At 37.3% G+C, this 18,248-nt stretch overlaps 4 protein-coding genes across 7 annotated transcripts; 3 read left to right on the top strand and 1 right to left on the bottom strand.

The window, feature by feature from the left end:
• Positions 1-112: 112 nt before the first annotated feature.
• On the bottom strand, positions 113-5,230 carry LOC140817300 (transcription initiation factor TFIID subunit 12). Its single transcript, XM_073176945.1, has 9 exons — positions 4,815-5,230; positions 4,219-4,383; positions 2,987-3,502; positions 2,334-2,408; positions 1,523-1,601; positions 1,384-1,448; positions 1,203-1,238; positions 846-996; positions 113-473 (listed from the first exon to the last, which is right to left on the bottom strand). Exons 1-8 carry the CDS (start codon positions 5,148-5,150, stop codon positions 880-882), a joined length of 1,389 nt encoding a protein of 462 aa, XP_073033046.1. The 5' UTR covers positions 5,151-5,230; the 3' UTR covers positions 113-473; positions 846-879.
• Positions 5,231-6,527: 1,297 nt separating this feature from the next.
• On the top strand, positions 6,528-7,703 carry LOC140823978 (uncharacterized). Its single transcript, XM_073185582.1, has one exon. It carries the CDS (start codon positions 6,528-6,530, stop codon positions 7,701-7,703), a length of 1,176 nt encoding a protein of 391 aa, XP_073041683.1.
• Positions 7,704-9,117: 1,414 nt separating this feature from the next.
• Positions 9,118-10,932, top strand: LOC140817292 (protein ABSCISIC ACID-INSENSITIVE 5-like). The gene is made up of 4 exons (XM_073176938.1): positions 9,118-10,299; positions 10,381-10,452; positions 10,544-10,579; positions 10,786-10,932. The coding sequence occupies exons 1-4, from the start codon at positions 9,301-9,303 to the stop codon at positions 10,891-10,893; spliced, it is 1,215 nt and encodes a 404-aa protein (XP_073033039.1). The 5' UTR covers positions 9,118-9,300; the 3' UTR covers positions 10,894-10,932.
• A 1,813-nt stretch (positions 10,933-12,745) lies between these two features.
• On the top strand, positions 12,746-18,248 carry LOC140817266 (cell division protein FtsZ homolog 2-2, chloroplastic-like). 4 transcript variants are annotated; one of them, XM_073176913.1, is made up of 9 exons: positions 12,746-12,937; positions 13,321-14,050; positions 14,717-15,016; positions 15,522-15,612; positions 16,283-16,407; positions 16,972-17,064; positions 17,406-17,471; positions 17,559-17,718; positions 17,992-18,248. In XM_073176913.1, the coding sequence occupies exons 2-8, from the start codon at positions 13,421-13,423 to the stop codon at positions 17,670-17,672; spliced, it is 1,419 nt and encodes a 472-aa protein (XP_073033014.1). In that variant the 5' UTR covers positions 12,746-12,937; positions 13,321-13,420; the 3' UTR covers positions 17,673-17,718; positions 17,992-18,248. The 4 variants fall into 4 exon arrangements, with proteins under 4 accessions (XP_073033014.1, XP_073033021.1, XP_073033028.1 ...); XM_073176920.1 differs by lacking the exon at positions 17,992-18,248 and having other exon boundaries at positions 13,305-14,050; positions 17,559-17,891; XM_073176927.1 differs by lacking the exon at positions 17,992-18,248 and having other exon boundaries at positions 13,290-14,050; positions 17,559-17,891.

Raw genomic sequence — 18,248 nt, 5'->3', positions numbered from 1 at the left:
CAAGTGTTTAAATTTTCATATTTCGTTCGTCACATTCCTATAATCTATACACCACCATACGATATGCCGAAATACACATTGCATAATACAAAATATTAAAGTAATATATTTAAAACGCAAATAATTTAAACAAGTTCTCTAATTTTCAAACTAATGTCATATCCCTTACAATTCACCAAATATCAACTTGGGATTGCCCATGAAATAGTAGTGCCAAACGTTCCAATATTCTATCAGTGATGGAAAAAGAATAATTGAGAAGGGAGGGGGAATCTAATATATTTTTTTTAAAAAAAATCAGTGATACTAAATCCAAATTACACATTTCATGATTCGAGTATTACTTTAAACTGAAGAGTTAGAAGAGACGATCCTGCCTATCCCCAGGTCAGCCACTGCTGTTTGCTATACGCAATGCGTGAGAACAAGAAGTCGCTCAAAAGATCTGCCCTCGTTTACTTCCGAGAATCGACCTGCATCAAAGAAGAAAAGAATCGATAAGCCGCACAATAATGGTGAACGATAAAATGGTAAGCACTCTGCTCTAGAATTGAACCCAGTGACAACATGATCCACTCTTACTTATAATGCCAACAGCTTGTCCACAGGCAGGTTCGTGACCAACTTCCACAAAAAATGATGTAATGATATTGAGAAGGCAACGGGTAGAATAAATGATTTCAATTTTCAACACTTCACTCATCGGATATATTGTACAAGCAAAGAATCGAGTAAACCAAACTTTGGAAGTAATACTTAAAAGATGAATCGTGCTTTTTCGTGATTTCAACAATCATTCTAGAGATATACTTCTGAATGCAAAAAAAGTATCAATTATCAAATACCAGAAAAATAAATTTTCCAGCTTCATGTGGTGTCTCATGCAGCTTCTCGTATTTTGGGTTTAGGAGGAGAACCAATGATATTGGAAGGTGCCCTTGCCATGTGACTTTTCCCACCAGTTTGTGCAGCTGGGGCCACGGTTGACTTTTTTATCTGCCAAGATAAGGAAGAATCAAAGAAATTCAATTCAGATAAAGGCATATAAATAGAGTTGAACTAATAATCCACAGAATTTACAGATGACAAGAAAATTCACAAGTATCCAATTATCTTCAACCAATCAAAACAAGCTAGCACTCCATGCATAGTGAAAACGATGACTTAAGAGAGAGAAGGGGAAACAAATAAGAATCACTCACCGTTGCAAGCCGCTCCCTGTGAACATCACTGATAAACTGGAAAACCATATGAAATGGATCAGTAGAAGTAACATATTTGAAATGTTGGACATGCTTATATGCAGGAATAGAAGAGCCTTCAAAAGATTTAAAATTTTATAAGTAGCCCTTCCGGCTAAATAATAAGCAAAGAAAATTTTACCGGTTTTTTGTAAATCCTGATCTCATCTCCACCAAATCCAGGAATATTCATATGCCAGTTCCTTTCTGGGAAAAAAAATTGGGAACAAGTTTTAACACACATATTTTCATCAAAATTATAGCAACACAGAGAAACTAACCAAGATGTAGGAGTATGTCCTTAGCCTCTAAAGTGGTGGATTTTCGATGTTTGGCCAATGAACAACCAAATGTCGTGATCTGGTACAGCAAAATCGACGGGAAAGTTGATGAGCTTTTCAATGTATGGGAGAATAATGAAGAAAGGCAAACGACAGTAATCAGATGGTTACAGAGTACAGAAAACGTGTAGAGCATGCAACCAGAGACTCATTCAGAAAATAGAACAGTTTTCAACCAGATTTTAATCAGAATAAGATAGTTTAAGCATTCAAGAAACCGATGCGCTACCTTTGAAATGTGACAGCGTATTTTCATATTTCGAATTTCAAACTAAACATATGAAAAACTCGACAAAATACACCAGAGAAATAAATTTTTAAAACAAACAGGACTATATATGCATGATGGCGATAGCAGATATGCATATGTTAAGCTGGATATATGGAAAAAAGCACAAGTATAAAATTATGAATGAAAAGATTATGAGCTACTTAAGTGTAGCCTCATAAAAGATAAGATTAGGAAAATATGTCTAACATGGTTTGGTTATGTGAAGAAAAGACCAAACACGGCCCCAATCCGATATATCTTAGATTGACAGGTTAATGAAAAACTTGGATAAAATTGGTCGAGGAGGATATCTTAAATTTTGGTTTAAGAGTTTACAAGTGGGACACTGGCTTAGTTTTGAGAACTAATATACAAGTAGCCGATCTCGCATCTAGCAGGAATGCGCTATGATAATGATGATGAAACAAAATAGTCCTTAATGTTCAGGTAAGGCTTAAAATTTTGAAATATCACACTTACCGTTTCGACAAAATCCTCTGCAAGATCCACCAAAATGTCTTCAACTTCGGGATCCAACTTCTCTGACGGATCAATCTGTAAAAGTGCATGTGGCACATAAGTCATATTTTAATTAAAACAAATACTCAGAATTTAGTACATTGTACAAGAACATAATAAACTAATTTTATTACAAAAAACTTCCTTAAAAGAATAATGCGAGAGGATGCTACATGAACAAAAAGAAGAGACTAATCCACCACTGGCGGCCGGAGAAAGTCCCAATCTTTCAAGTTTTGTTCATTATTTGATTGGTTGAAAACATGTGCTTCGGCTAATCAGCTTTCATAACTTAACGAGGTTTTAAGTTTCAAAACAGATTTTGTTGAGCATGCAAGTCCAAAAGGGTAGGTGGTTATCACAAGCTGGAAACCACAAAAACATTATTAAAATGAACAGTGCTCTCCCACCAGTGTAAAAGAATAAAAGTGGCAGAAACCATAAAAAAAGCAGCAGCCAAAACAAAAATCTGATCAAATTCATCCAAGAGAGTAAAATCTTCGTCAAATTTGGTTTCAATTCTCGCTTAGAAAGAGCCAATGGACACCAAACTTCAAGTTAAGTCAAGTCAAAACTCAAACAAAGTCAAACATAGAAAAGAGAGTGGAACACACCTGGTTTACAAGCTCCTGAATGCTCCGCTTGCTTACAACCCTGTTAGGAACTTCTTCAGTCTCCAAAGTGGCTGTTTTAAGTAGCGCTGCAGACTGGAGTGCACCAGACTGTGTCATGCCCAGAGGTGGTCTTTGGCCTCCCAATCCTGGACTCTTGGTGAGCTGTAGCTGATGAGATGAGGGTGGTTGAATCCTTGAAGATGGAAGTTGTTGGCCATGATGCTCTTGTTGCTGACCTGAGGCTGGGGGTTGTGCCACTTGTTGGCCTGAATTAATCGTCTGTTTATGAGAGGTGGTAGGAATGTTATGATGTTGCTGAGTTATGTGAGGTCTTTGCTGAAATGATTGAGGGGTTGGTTGAGGTCGAATGGAGGAGGATGGTAGAGGGGGTTTTCCTGGGGTTCCAGATGACAACCATGGCTGATTTTGGGTCTGAGTACCTTGAGCACTGGTGGGGGACTGTGATACAGAAGATCCCAAAGAAGAAGCTCTCAGCATACTATGCCCTTGAAAATTCTGAATCGGAAAACAATTTGACGTTACACTAAAAATAACTCAATTCTCAATCAGCAAGCACGTCATTTCATAAATATAGAGAAACTTTAGCCATCATTCAATCGCAGCCTAACTCTCCAAGACATCCACTCTTGGATAAATACAATCAATCAACGCAATACAAATTTCACTCACCTATCAATACTAGCAATTTTTTAATTTGACAAAAGGCACAAGCAATAGTTAAACAGTTAATAAAGTAAAAGGTAGAGCATACAAAAGTCATCATATTCTACTGAGAATGTTAGGCCTCCAGGACTCGACTCTTTCAAATGAAAACAAGTGCCAGACTATTCATGTGCCATCACGCCTTTGTAGAGAGTGGCAGCTGGAGTAACGACACACTAAATATGTGTAAGTCTTCTCATGGAACTTAAAAGATACTGTCACGGCTTAGTAAGTCTTCAAGTATGTAAAAAAACTTCATTAAATGCTAAGAACCTTCAGAACCTACATATAAGACATGTTTAGGGGGGAAAAACAGGTAAAAGTTTCCAGCAATAATGGGCAGAAACAGATTTTCAAAGATCTCCCGATGATAGATACCTCAACAAAACTCGATGATGGATAAGTACTTGATGACAAAATGGCACCACCCAAAGTTAAAAGAATCAAAATGAAACGATCTCAGCAGTTTACAGCCACATAATATTTTACAATTTTATCGATGAACCAACCTGTGATGCTGGAGATTGGCTACTTGGAATCATCTGTGGCCTTTGAGGTGACTGAGAAGGTCTAAACTGCTGGGTAGGAACCCCGGCGGACGGTCTTATTGATGTTGTTGTGCCCAGTGATCCAGTCATTCCTATTCCTTGCATCCCCTGAATTGGCTGCCTTACCTAAACCCCAGAGAGTGACATAAAACCAAAAAAACAAGTTCCATAAATGCAAAAACACAAGCAGAAATAGTAATTTTTTGTAACACACGGACACGATCACAACCAATTTACAAAAATTCCACAACAACTGATTCTAGAACTATACCAATCCAATTAAAAGTACTCATTTTGAATCGACATATAAATAGGGTGTGCTATTCTTCACGCCAAATCCATCACCATTTACTTCTTAATTCCTTTGAATTCAAAGGCAAAAACCTAAAATTTATCCAAATTGTTTTCTGAATAAATTTAATAGTATCTAGAAATGTTAAACAATACATTACAAGGTGGTTAAAACTGAATATGTGAATAGAGATATAGGTCCTGAGTTGTGGCTAGACTGCGTATAAGAGCAAAAAAATTCCCGGGGGCGGGGGATATACATATACCTGGGATTGTTGAGCGAAAGAAGGGGGTGTGAGCGAGGAAAAAGATGGGGGCGGGGCAGTAATCGAAGAGGTCGACGCAGACGAAGAAGAAAGCGAGGGAGGCGACGGCAGAGAGAAATGGGCATACGGCGAGGTGGGTTGCTGCCATGGTCTGGTGTTAAACGTCGGCCTTGTTTGGGAAGCGGTGGATTGTGGGTTAGAGGGGTTCGGATTTGGAGAAGAAACAGTGGTGGTGGTGGGTATTGGAAGGGAAGCGGCGGCAGGGGAGGGTGGCTGGGGATTTTGCGGGGGAGGCTGCTGATCGGTGGATTGTGGAGTAGAAGGCGTCGATTCCATCGGAGAATGAAACAACGGGTAGATTTCGTCTGTTGCACAAGAACGTCGACCGATTAATTGATTTCTTCTTAATGTACTGCAGATTAAGGATAATAATTATAACTAGTTACTATGCACACGATGCGCGTTGTGTGTGTTTACAATTTTTTTTATTATTATCAAGTGAAATTTAACAAATTTTAGAGGGATTAAATTTAAATTTAATGTTTGAAATAAAATAATAAAAATAAAAGTGTGTGTTGAAATTAAAAAAAAAAACAAAAAACAAAAGTGTAATATTAGTATCATATAAGGGTAAAAGTAGAAAAAAAGTTGGTGTCCTCTCTAGGTAGTTACTATAGAGTCCTCACACTTAATAATATAGTATAGATAAGCTAGAAATAATATATTAAATATAAAAAAAAACATTATGACAATAACAATAATATTCTCGACAACTCAAAAAATTTGTTTTTCAACCCTAATAAACTTCAAAATACATAAATATTAGGGTACTCTAGAAGTTAGAACAAATGAAAAATATAGAGGACCATTTTGCTATTTTTTCTGTTTATTAAGAGGGCAAATATATATACATGCATATAAATTTGAAAATAATACATGTAAGTTTAACGGATCCAAACATATTATTATTTTTCTTTTCAACCATTAAAAATTGTAACATCGTATTATTATTAGACAAAAACTTGAATGAAACGATCACACATGTCGTATTTCTTTAGACGAATATCTTATTTGTGTCATCCATGAAAAAATATTACTTTTTATACTAAGAGTATTACCTCTTATTGTAAATATCGGTAAGGTTTACCCGTCTAACAAAAAAAAATTCGTGAGATCGTCTCACAAAAGACCTACTCTTAGAGCATCTACATTGGTTGTTAAAGGGGTGTTAACCCCTTTAACAACCACTCTCCAATGTGAGTGGGGGTTGTAACGCCCACTCACAGGAGATAGAGGGTTGGGCGCTCATCTGTATGAACGCCCGTGTGGCAGTTTATTTTTTTTAAAAAATTGCACATTTAGCGACGGTTTTTTCAAAAACCGTCGCTATTAGCAACGGCTTTATCGAAACTGTCGCCGATTTACTGTCACGCGGACCCCACATGTTTTGAATTATTTTAATTATATTTTATATTTAATGAACGGTCAAAAAAATTGGACATTTAGCGACGGTTTTGAAAATACCGTCGCTATTTGCGACGGATTTTCAAAAACCGTTGCTAAACGTTGTTACTTTTAGTTTAAAGTATCCGTTGGTGAATATAGACGTTGAAATATAGCCGTTGCAAATTTCAATATAAATAGACACCTTGTACTACAAAATTCTTCATTCTATCAAGCATACCAATTTCTTAAGTCCTACTTTCTTCCGAAATGGATGAAAATAACCGAGAGTTTTTTAGAAATTTCGTGAGTTATTCAAAAAATCCGGAAGAAAATACTTCTTCCCAAAATTCGGAAATTCCACCAAAAAATCCATATTTTCCATACCCACCAAATTATCCACATAATCCATATCTACCAAGTTATCCTTACAATCCATATCCACCAAATTATCCATATAATCCATATCCACCACACTATCCATCTAATCCACATGCAACCAGTATGCCATTTATTTCTCCGACGGAAAATGAATCGGCCACTTCGACTTTCGTCCCAGAGACTCAATTGTCCGATCGTGAATCCCCAATTGAAGTCGTAAATTTGGAGAATGTGGATTCTGGCGCTGAGGGTAGAAAAAAACGGTCAACCTGGAGAAAGGTTGAAGACGAAGTCTTAGCGAGATCGTTTGTCACTATCAGCGATGACCCAATCATCGGCAATGATCAAAAGGCGGAAGCTTTCTGGGGACGTGTTGCAAGCTACTACAATGACAATCGTCCCGCAGGTACACCCAATAGAAGTACAAGTGTCATACGATCGCACTGGCACAATACCATCCAAAAAAAAGTATATCGCTTCAATGCAAATTACAATAGTATTTATAGTGCATATCGTAGCGGCCATAGTGATGAGGATATACTACGACTTGCGTATGAAAAATATCGTGAGGAAAATAACGGCATCGCATTTAATCTTGAGCATGTGTGGAGGATCGTAAAAGACCGTCCAATGTTTACTCCACAGTCCGTTGATCACCTTGTTAGCACGAAGAAGGCAAGGACCTCGGAGTCGGGAGCAAGCAACACCTCATCCAATCAAGATGCGAGTCTACATGTAGACCTCGAAGAAGAAAATCGTCCAATGGGTCAGAAGGTAGCAAAAAGAAAGGGAAAAGGTAAAAGGAGATCGGACATGGAGTGTATGACAACAAACTTGGACAATATGTTTGCAAAGTTTACTGAATATACAAGCATGAAAAAAGTTGAAGTTGAAATGAAACAAAAACAACTCGAAGTAGAGGAGATGAAAGCAAAAGCTGCTATGACCAAAGTTCAACTTAAGGAATATGCAATTCTTTCGAAGGATACTTCGCAAATGACATATGAACAACTTATCATCCACAATCGTCTATGTCAAGAGATTACGGGGAGATGGAATATTTAATTTCCAGTTATTGTAATTTTCAATTATTGTAATTTTCATTTGTTATAATTTTCATTCATGCTAATTTTCATTTTCGTTAATGTAACTCTCCGAGCAATTAGTATTTTGCATTTTCTCTTAAGTTTAATTTATTTTCTAATATTTTTATGCAAGTGCTATTTATTATTTTATGTTGTACCGTTTTATTTTAGGTTTATAATAAGTTTTTAATTTTAAATAAATGACACTCATAAAATTAAATTATTTTACGTACTAAATATATAAAAACATATTATTATTAATATCAAATAACAATAATTCAAATTTCTTAAAAAATTTGAAAGTGAATATATTTAATGTAAAATAAGAATAAGATGAATGATTGGATAGCGGGACCTACAAATAATGAGTGTGAATTTTAAAATGAATGTGAGAGAATAGATGTGTTAATATAATGTGTATGTGACATGTGGACCCCACGATTTTTGATATGCGGATGCCCTTGTGGTTGTTATTTAAAGATGAAATAAATCTATGTAGATTGGGTCGGGCTTTAATAGAAAAACTTCGCCTGTTTAACCCAAGCTCTATATTTAATTCCATCTCATGAGATCGACTCCCACCATATTCGGGTCGGCCCAATCTTTTTGTTTGGGCTGGTTGAGCTCAGGCTAGTCCGACCCAATCTACCAATTAGATTTTAGGAAAAAATAAGAAAAGAAAACAGTAAAATTCAAGATGATGATTTTAGAAAATAAAGCCACTCATGGCCTGAGAGATCATCAGCTTGGGAAAAACGGCAGCAATGGATACGTGTAGACATAGGCAAACCAGGGCTCCGAATCCGGAACTGTATCGAAGACACATGTCCAACACGTGTCCTCAGACATGCAGCAGCTATTTTGTTTGGTTCTGGGCAAAGTCCTAATTTGGCAACCCCTCCATTTTTCTGCCATCCGGCAAACTTGCTGCTCCTGCAAGTAAACCCTTTTCGTATTCTCGTCAATTCTCTCTCGATGGATTTAATATATATATATACGCACACATATAAGCCGACGTGCGAATTGAAGTGCATGTGATGCTAGAGGTTTCGTCGACTGGGAACTTATATTTTTTTCCGCAGCAGGATTTTCTTTTGATGTGTATAGTTCGGTACTTGGAGATGCATAAATTTCTGCGAAGTGCTGACTATATAGCTTTAATCTGGTAAAGGAAAGGTATATTTTCCAGTTCTTGGTTCCTTGCCTGTATGGTTCTCTTCAGTTTTCAGACTACTGGAGTCAACGATTGATATAAATGTTAAAATTAAGTCTACCAAATGGAGTCCAAATATCTAATATGAGATTGGGGTAAAATGGGGAAAAAAAGTGTAATAGGTCATTCCAATGACGATCCGTAATATAGTAGAGATAGTGGAGACGACAGAGATAGGCAATCTTCAATCGACATGGTATATGTTTTGTGGCCTATTTATGGTTTTTCTCCTGTTTATTTGGTTTTGCACTGATGTGGTGTGTGCCGTTGCTTTATATTTTTCCATATCCGTAGCGTTTGAGCATATTAAATTAAGTAGATTTGTGTGCGAAATCAGGGAAAGACTCGTACTACATAGACCAAAATGGTTACTACCGATACTGATACCAAATCCCCGGGAGAAGTCGAGTCCTCGTCACAGTCGAAGCAGCAACACTACAAGAACCAGCCGTTCCAATCATTAGGCAGACAATCATCAGTATACTCGCTAACACTGGACGAGTTTCAGAACAGTGTGTGTGAGGGTGGAAAGAATTTCGGGTCTATGAACATGGATGAATTCCTCAATAGCATATGGACTGCTGAAGAGAATCAGGCTCAATCTCAAATTCAAATGACAATGAACGCCGCTAATGCAGTGCAGTTTCCCCATTGCGAAACTGCGTATAAGGGCATGGCCAAGCAATCTAGCTTACCAAGACAAGGTTCTCTTAGTATCCCGGAGCCGCTGTGTCGTAAAACGGTGGATGAAGTGTGGTCCGAAATTCACAGAAGTGGAGATGGTCGAAGCCATGCTCAAAATCCGAATCCTGCTCAAAGAGAACGTACATTTGAAGAAATGACGCTGGAAGATTTCTTGGTTCGGGCTGGCATTGTACATCAACAAGATCACCACTCCGCACCATGTCAGCAGCCACCTTCGTATGGAATGTACCAAAACTACAACCATCCAGAAATGGGTCCCGATTTTGTTGCTAGGCCTGTGATTGGAACTTATCAGCCGCTTCCGCAGAGTGGCGTCGGAGAGGTGTCTAGTTATTCTAGTGGGGCGAAAAGGGGCAGCATCGAGTACACACAGCAGCCAAGTGCCGGTAATTTTGTTGGTAGAATGGGGAATGGCTGTGGAGTAGGATATGGGCAGGGGCAGGCAGGTATAGGGATTGGATCTCCAGCAAGTCCAGTGTCCTCGGATGGATTGTGCACGAATCAAGTTGATAGTACTGGTAATCAGTATGGAATGGACGGGGTGAGTGGGGGACAAAAGAGGATCGTAGATGGGCCGGGGGAAAGGGTGGTGGAAAGGCGGCAACGAAGGATGATCAAGAATAGAGAATCCGCTGCCCGATCAAGAGCGAGAAAGCAGGTACTTGATCAGTGGCTTAATGATTTCAGACATTAGATCAAAATCGATGATTCAAGTTTGATGTATCGATTAAATTCGCAGGCTTATACAGTTGAACTTGAAGCTGAATTGAACCAGTTAAAAGAAGAGAACGAACTCTTGAAACAAGCTTTGGTAATTACTCGGAAAATCACTATCCATCGACATGTCATGATTCAAAAAAATTTCTACTCAAAACAAGCTTTATTTCTTGATCCTTCTGCAGGCTGAGTTAGAGAGGAAACGGAAACGGAAACGGCAGGTAAATTTTTTGGCCCACAATCCAACTTCTCTCATGCAATCCACACCCATATGACAAAAGTCATGTCACTAAAATTCCCCAAGTGTGAATTTAGACATGCTAACTAGCCACATGTATGTCTCCCTCTAAACGTTGTTCTTATATTGGTAGGCATGATGGTAAGTATATAATTTAATTATACGTTAATTCACCTGTTCTAGTGCGAGCCATGTGACTTTAGATGTGAGGAAGCAAAAGGGAAGAAGCAATACATGGCTCCAAAAGCCAAGGAGAAGTTGAGAACTAGGAGGAGGAGCTTTAGTTGTCCATATTGATCAAACGTGTGGTTGCAGGCCGCCACATATTAATTATGATTCCGGCTAAGCTGCAGTCACGTTCCAATCGGTGGTATGATCTGGGATCGGTCTCTTGCCCAAAAGGAAGCAAGAACTGCATTCCTTGGCTTTGGAAAGTCTCATAAAATAGTTTAATTTTTTTGGAACTAGTATATTTAGGCTGCGTTTGGTTCGGGTGATTAGCCGGGATAGATTATTTTATCCCGACTAATCACCTGTTTGGTTGGATTTTTATCAAATCAGAGGGCCCGTGATAATAGGAAGAAGCCCGCACTGTAGCTACAATTTGTTGAACAAATAATACTGATAATTTAGGTGTGATAACTTATCCCACTCTTAATATCTCCTATTTTTCCAATTTTACCCTTCTCTTAAATTCAAACTCACCACCACTTACCGCCACGACCGCCTACGGCCGACCACCGACGGACCGCTGGCAACCGGTTAGCGACGGTTTGTAAAAAAATCCGTCGCTAATAGCGACAGTTTTTTCATAAACCGTCGCTAATAGCGACAGTTTGCAAGAAACTGTCGCCGATCTAAACAAGATCGGCGACGGTTTCTCAAAAACCGTTGCTATAAAAATCCGTCGCAAAATAACGACGGTTTGTACAAATCCGTCGCTGATAGCGACGGTTTGTAAGAAATTGTCGCCGATCTAAACAAGATCGGCGCCGGTGGCTCAAAAAAAGGGGAAGGGCAAATTGGTCTTTTCATCAAAAAATTCAAAATTATCCTACACTTAAAAATCGTACCAAACATAATATTATTTTACACCATATATTACAATCCTATCACAATCATTTTCTTTATCATTTACGTACTAATCATTAGTTTACTCTATCCTCCAACCAAACGTAGCCTTAGAGTTACATTTGCGATAATCATGCACTTTACATGTGCGTGTTTGGTGGCGCAGTTTGATATCTTGTATATATGAAAATGTAATATGCGGATCACTATTTAGACATTCTCTTGGAATTAATGTATTCTTTTTCTCCTCGTTCATGTAATTGCATCTTTGGGGATACTTTTTCTGAAAAAAGATGTTATATTCATTGCGGACTCATCTAAAATGCTCGTCCAATTAAACGGGACAGTGTACACAAGGGGTACATGCTCGTATGGGAAAAATATATGCATGCCATTGGTTTTGTAGTAAGAATCTTGTGAAAGATATACGGGTTAATTTTGTTTATATTTATAATATAATGATAAGTAATATTTTGCTATAAAAAATAATATTTTTTATTAATTGGTGAGTGGGTTGGAATTGGAACTTCAAAAAAAGTAAGATTGGATTTTCAAATTAAAAAAAATGACATATATACAGTTGAAAAAGTTGACTGAACAATCCGTTTTCGGAAGAATACGAACAAGAATTTGGGCTACATATGTAGATTTAAAACCCTATTCACGTTTGGAAAAATAATAGAAAAAGATAAAAATTTGTGTAAAACGATCTCACGTATTTTGTGATATTGATTTCTATTTAGATAATTAATTAAAAAATATTATTTTTATTGTGAATATCGGTAGGATTCGTCTCACAGATAAAGATTTGTGAGATCGTCTGAAACTGATCGTTGAAAAATCATCCATGTATGCGATTTTCTAATTTTTTTTTTATCTAAAATAATAAATATTTTTATTTTCATATTATCTTTCTTCCGGTAAAATTAAGTTGATCGTATACGGATAAAAGATTATGGATAAATGTATATTATTTTATATACAAAATTTTTATGGACGAGCAAGGCATGTGTTGGTGGCTACTACATAAATTTATTACGAGATATTTCAAAATTTTATATTTATAAATTTAGTTTGTCGAAAAGATAGTTTTGTTGAAGTTGACTCGTGTGATTTGTGAACCCTGGAGATCTTTCGTGATTACTTTTTTTCATCCTCCGCCGGCAATTTGACACCACCATTTGCTAGCGGAAATTCTCCATTTCCTAGATTGCAGCACACGTTTCGATTGAAGTCTTCTTTGTCGCTTTGACGCTGCTTGTTGGCTGAGGTGAGCACCTTCATTTTTTGGAGTTTAATTGGTTCTTCTCGCTGTATTCGCTGTTTAATGCTATTTTTGGAACATCTTTTTCTTTTGTGTTTGAAAATTATTGATGAAGGAGATTGATACGAGCTTTTTTAAAACCCTTACATTTGGAAGTGTGGAATGGGGTTTTCTCTCTGGGTTTTAGTTGCCGCTTTCTGTTTTGTTCTATCTTCGTTTGCTATTGCTTTACTTGGCCGTTTATAATTGTGCGCGAGTTAGTCCTGTGATATGCAATTGTTTTCTCAATATTCAGCTACAACTGTAAGCCTGTAATGTGTTTCCTCTTTTGCACATTGGCGTTACTTTAAATTGGCAGTCTCATTATTTGGAGATTTAATTAATGACAGATTGTGAGAAGAAAAGTAGGCAAAAAATCGGGATTTAGTTGATTGTGTCTGCATATTTTGGGCTGAAACGCAATTCTTCTTGGTTCATATTTTTTCCGCAATGGTCACGTGCACATCCCCTTACTTCACTCCTCCGAATACTCAAAGGTCGGTAAGGTCGAGGAATTTTCCTGGTCCAAGAATTTCCCCCTTCAAAGTGTTCGAAGAAAAGAATTTATATCCAAGCATTAGTAATAAAGGTGGCTTGAGTTTCCTCCAGCTAAAATGCACCGCAAACTCTCATAGTGTCAATCAGTTTCAGAGCAAGGACTCGTTTCTGAATCTACATCCGGAGATCTCGATGCTTAGGGGTGACACAAACCCTACAATTACAGATCCTAGGCAGGATAGTTTGAGCGGAAGTGTCTCCGAGAGCTTGAAAGATTCGTCAAGTTTGAACAGTTATAACGAGGCCAAGATAAAGGTCATCGGCGTTGGAGGTGGTGGCTCAAATGCCGTTAATCGGATGATAGAGAGCTCAATGAAAGGTGTTGAGTTCTGGATCGTTAACACTGATGTCCAAGCGATGAGGATGTCTCCCGTCTTTCCAGAGAATCGGCTGCAGATTGGTCAGGAGCTGACTAGAGGACTTGGGGCTGGTGGAAACCCTGATATTGGGATGAATGCTGCTACCGAGAGCAAAGAATCTATAGAGGATGCAGTGTATGGATCAGACATGGTCTTTGTTACGGTAAGTTTAGCTTGTCGTCGATAAAATATTAAGCCATGTCGTCTTTAATATTTGTCACTCATAAATTCAATTATGTTTAAATTAATAAAACCTCGGAGTGCAGCTATTTTTAGCAGCAATAATTTAGGCTATAATAAGCCAGAGCCTTATTCTGATTTTTTTCTCTGTCTCAATCATGATTTGATTGGATCCATAGAGATTACTACTCTCTAGAAATACTTGTGATTTTATTTTTGTAACTTTTTTTGCTTATAGAAATCTTAATTTCATATCCTAGTCACTTGTGAAAAGTCTTATTTTAGTTGAAATGTAACCAACTGGGGTGCTGTCTAATGCCATCATGTTGTTTCTATATACCGTTACTTAGATAAATGCTTTTCTTGCCAGTCCACTCATACATATGATGAGCAAATGGAATGCCTTTGAATGATTTGAAAGTGAAACCAAGCAATAAGCATTATAGTGGGTTCATTTCCAATTATTGTAGTGTAAAATCTACATTTAATGAAATAACGATGTTTTTGTCTGGGTCAGCATTTAACTGGCAAGAAACTAGTGTTGTCGCGGACATAAATTGTTGCTTCTGCTTTCTTCATTCTCTCATCTTCTGCGGACATAAATTGTTGCTTCTGTTTTCTTCATTCTCTCATCTTGTGTTATGTGCAGGCTGGAATGGGTGGAGGAACAGGCACTGGTGGAGCTCCTGTGATTGCTGGAATTGCAAAATCAATGGGTATTTTGACTGTTGGTATTGTTACGACTCCATTTGCTTTTGAGGGACGAAGAAGAGCTGTCCAAGCCCAAGAAGGAATTGCGGCTTTGAGAGAAAATGTTGACACGTTAATAGTGATTCCAAATGATAAACTGCTGACTGCTGTTTCTGCATCTACCCCAGTAACAGAAGCATTTAATCTCGCTGATGATATTCTTCGGCAAGGAGTTCGTGGTATCTCTGATATAATTACGGTATGTACCTGTATAAGTCAAATGCTATTGTTCTAATAATTATGGTTGATTATATTTAAAATTTCTCTTGATGGGTTTATGTTGTTATTCATGCAACTATTCTTCAGCGGAAAGCTTTTAGTGTTGTTTTTATTTTTATATATGTTTTGAATTGCTTTCTTGTTTGTTAATATTTAACTTCATTACTGAGTGTCAGGAAATCTGGCTATTATTTAGGTTAACTCAAATTACTATACACCAAAGTGAAGATGAGATTGGATTCGCTTTACGAAGTTACACTTTTTTCTGTTTTTGGAGTCGATCTTAGTAAGTAAAGACTACAGAGATTGATGTTGTTTGAATCATGGACACAATCTTCTTAAGTATCATCCATATCTGAAGTTCTAGATGGTGTTGTGTTCAGTTGTGTGTGCATGTTATAAACATGCTTGTTTAGTTTTGGAGAATCAGTTGCTTACCACTCCTGTTTTCGAAGGAAATTAATTGTCAGTGTCATTACTTGCAGATACCCGGGCTAGTCAATGTAGATTTTGCTGATGTGCGAGCTATTATGGCTAATGCAGGCTCTTCATTAATGGGAATAGGAACTGCAACAGGTATTGCAAATAAACCATTTGGTTTCATGCGTTGCTTCCTGTATGAATTTCAATTTCCGTTTTTCCTACGTTCTCGTCATTTGTGAACCAATCTCTTGTGTTTACTCTTCACAATAATACCAGATATTTAGCTTTTCGCCCCATTTTTCAAGAATTTCAAGCATGGAGATAGATACTTGTTGCTTCTGACTCTACATATGTTTTTGGGAAATAAAATTAAAATGAGCAATCGCTATGGATATATTATGAGGGACTAATACTTTCTTTGGGGTTAGATATGTATGCATTTTGCATATATCGGGGCTTTTTCCACCCTAGTAAAGTGCTATATTGGTTATACCCTGGGAGAAAAATGTAATGTTCTGTAACGAATGAATATTTTCTGTGCTCCTTTATTTTTGGTCCAAACATAAGAGGTGACATGAAAAATCAGAAATCTTATGGAAAATATCTAGTGAGCATAAAGAAAAAGAAGCCAACAAATTGCTCACAGTGTGAATCAGTTTCAGAATGTTCCTTAAATATCTTTATAGTTTTATTTATATTAAACATCATTTTAGTTTTTACTATAATGGGTGTGGACAAAAATACAAAATGCACTGTTCTGATCAAAAAACTTTTTACAAAAACGTTCTACCATATAGTTTGGTCTAAATATTGCCGTGTGCAGGGAAAACCAGGGCCAGAGATGCTGCATTGAATGCAATTCAGTCACCTTTGCTGGATATCGGGATAGAGAGAGCCACCGGAATTGTGTGGAATATAACTGGTGGCTGTGATCTGACATTGTTTGAGGTGAACTAGGGGCTATTCCCCACTTTTTTTGGTTTAAACGTGTAGTTTTTATATTAGTATATTTTTTGTGACATTTGTTTCTATTTACATCTTTTAACATCTAGAAGTGTGAATTATTAATTTTGATGTGACGTTCACGTCTATTATGGGGAAAAAAGGATCGAGTGAAACTTTCTGTATTTACTTCACTACGGTTTCCTCTCTGTGATATTGATTGTGTTGCCTTGCTTTCAATCCACTCTTCTTGTCCTCCCATAATTTATTTTCAACTTAGATGTTGATTGAACCATTTCTTCTTTCAGCTCCCAGCTACAGGGTTTAATGAATTTTAAGGAATCCTCCTGCGATGATTTTTGCATTGTAGCTAGGTCAATAAAAAATAAGCATTTTATTTGTGAGAGGGAGGGAGGGAGAAGGAAGAGAGATTTTCTTTTGCAATAAACCCTGCTACGTGTGATATTTATTGGTGATATCGTGTATCTATCTTCTGTATACTTTGTTCTTCATGATTTCCCTCTTATTCATGTTATTCAGAAACTGTGTTTTTTCAATCTGTGACCATAGGTAAACGCCGCAGCAGAGGTCATATACGATCTTGTCGATCCAAGCGCCAACCTAATATTTGGTGCTGTGATAGACCCTTCGCTAAGTGGTCAAGTAAGTTTATCTTTTTAAGATTCCTTTTATTGACAAAACTGACTACAATCGCTACCGCCATTTCTAGCATACATCCTCAAACTTTGCAATAATGATCATTGAACTCGACATTTTAAATTCCTGAAGCTCGAAGTGTTAGCACAGGGACAGAAACTGAGCTGCTTAACCAAATTTGGGACTGGTGAAAGCAATAATATTGCAATGTTATAAAAACTATGAATTCTCTCTTCTCTATTAAATACCAGTTCTGAAGCTCAAAATATGATAAAAGGTTGACCCATATATATATATATATATATATATATATATATATATATATATATATATGCTACTGAATTCAGGTCAGTATAACATTGATCGCAACCGGTTTTAAACGTCAAGAGGAAAGCGATGGGAGAAACCTACAGGTATATCATCCAGTGCTTCTAATTATGCTACGCCTGCTCGACTTTTCACTTGATCCTGACAACTTGTTGTACCATACTAAAATACAGGCAAATCAGCTGTCCCAGGCCGAGAACAGACAGCCATCATCGTTTTTAGATGGCAGAGTGGAGATTCCCGAGTTCCTGAGGAAGAAAGGACGTTCCCGCTATCCCCGAGCTTGAAAACACTCTCGTTCCATTCCACTGTTACATATTTCTTGGCCTTGAAGTAAGTCTTTGACTTGATTATCATCTGTACAGGTTTTTGGCTTTCATACAAAATATGAATCTTAAGTTTGACAAGCCACGGAGACGTAGGTTTTTCCTTTTACTAAACATGATAAATCTATGTATTTGAGTCGGAGCACCTAAAAACTATAGTAAGCATAGTAGTTTTCCCTATCAGAGCCCCCGCACAAAATCTTGTTTTGCACATAACATTTACGTTCTCCTAAACACGTGGAAGAAAAATCCTGAAGTGCACTGGGGTGGTTCGATGCAGCTCATATCTTGATCTAAGGGCCTGCAAGGAGGCTGGCTACATGTATTTTCACAAGTCCACAATACTCCTTTGCATGGAAAAAAAAGCATAAATGGGTTGTAGCCTTTGGATTAACACTAGAGGTGTTACCCTTACGGTAGCATGAACAAATCTGAATACACTGTTGTGCCTAGTGCAGTGAAAAACCTAAAATTTATGCAACGTGTATTTTATATCTATATTTTTTTTTTGAAAAAGTTAAAAGATGAAAATAGTAA

This window comes from Primulina eburnea, chromosome 2, assembly GCF_022965805.1.
Source record: "Primulina eburnea isolate SZY01 chromosome 2, ASM2296580v1, whole genome shotgun sequence".
Classification (NCBI taxonomy): domain Eukaryota; kingdom Viridiplantae; phylum Streptophyta; class Magnoliopsida; order Lamiales; family Gesneriaceae; genus Primulina; species Primulina eburnea.
The sequence above is the reverse complement of the archived record's forward strand: the minus strand, read 5'-3'. Positions and strand labels throughout refer to the sequence as shown.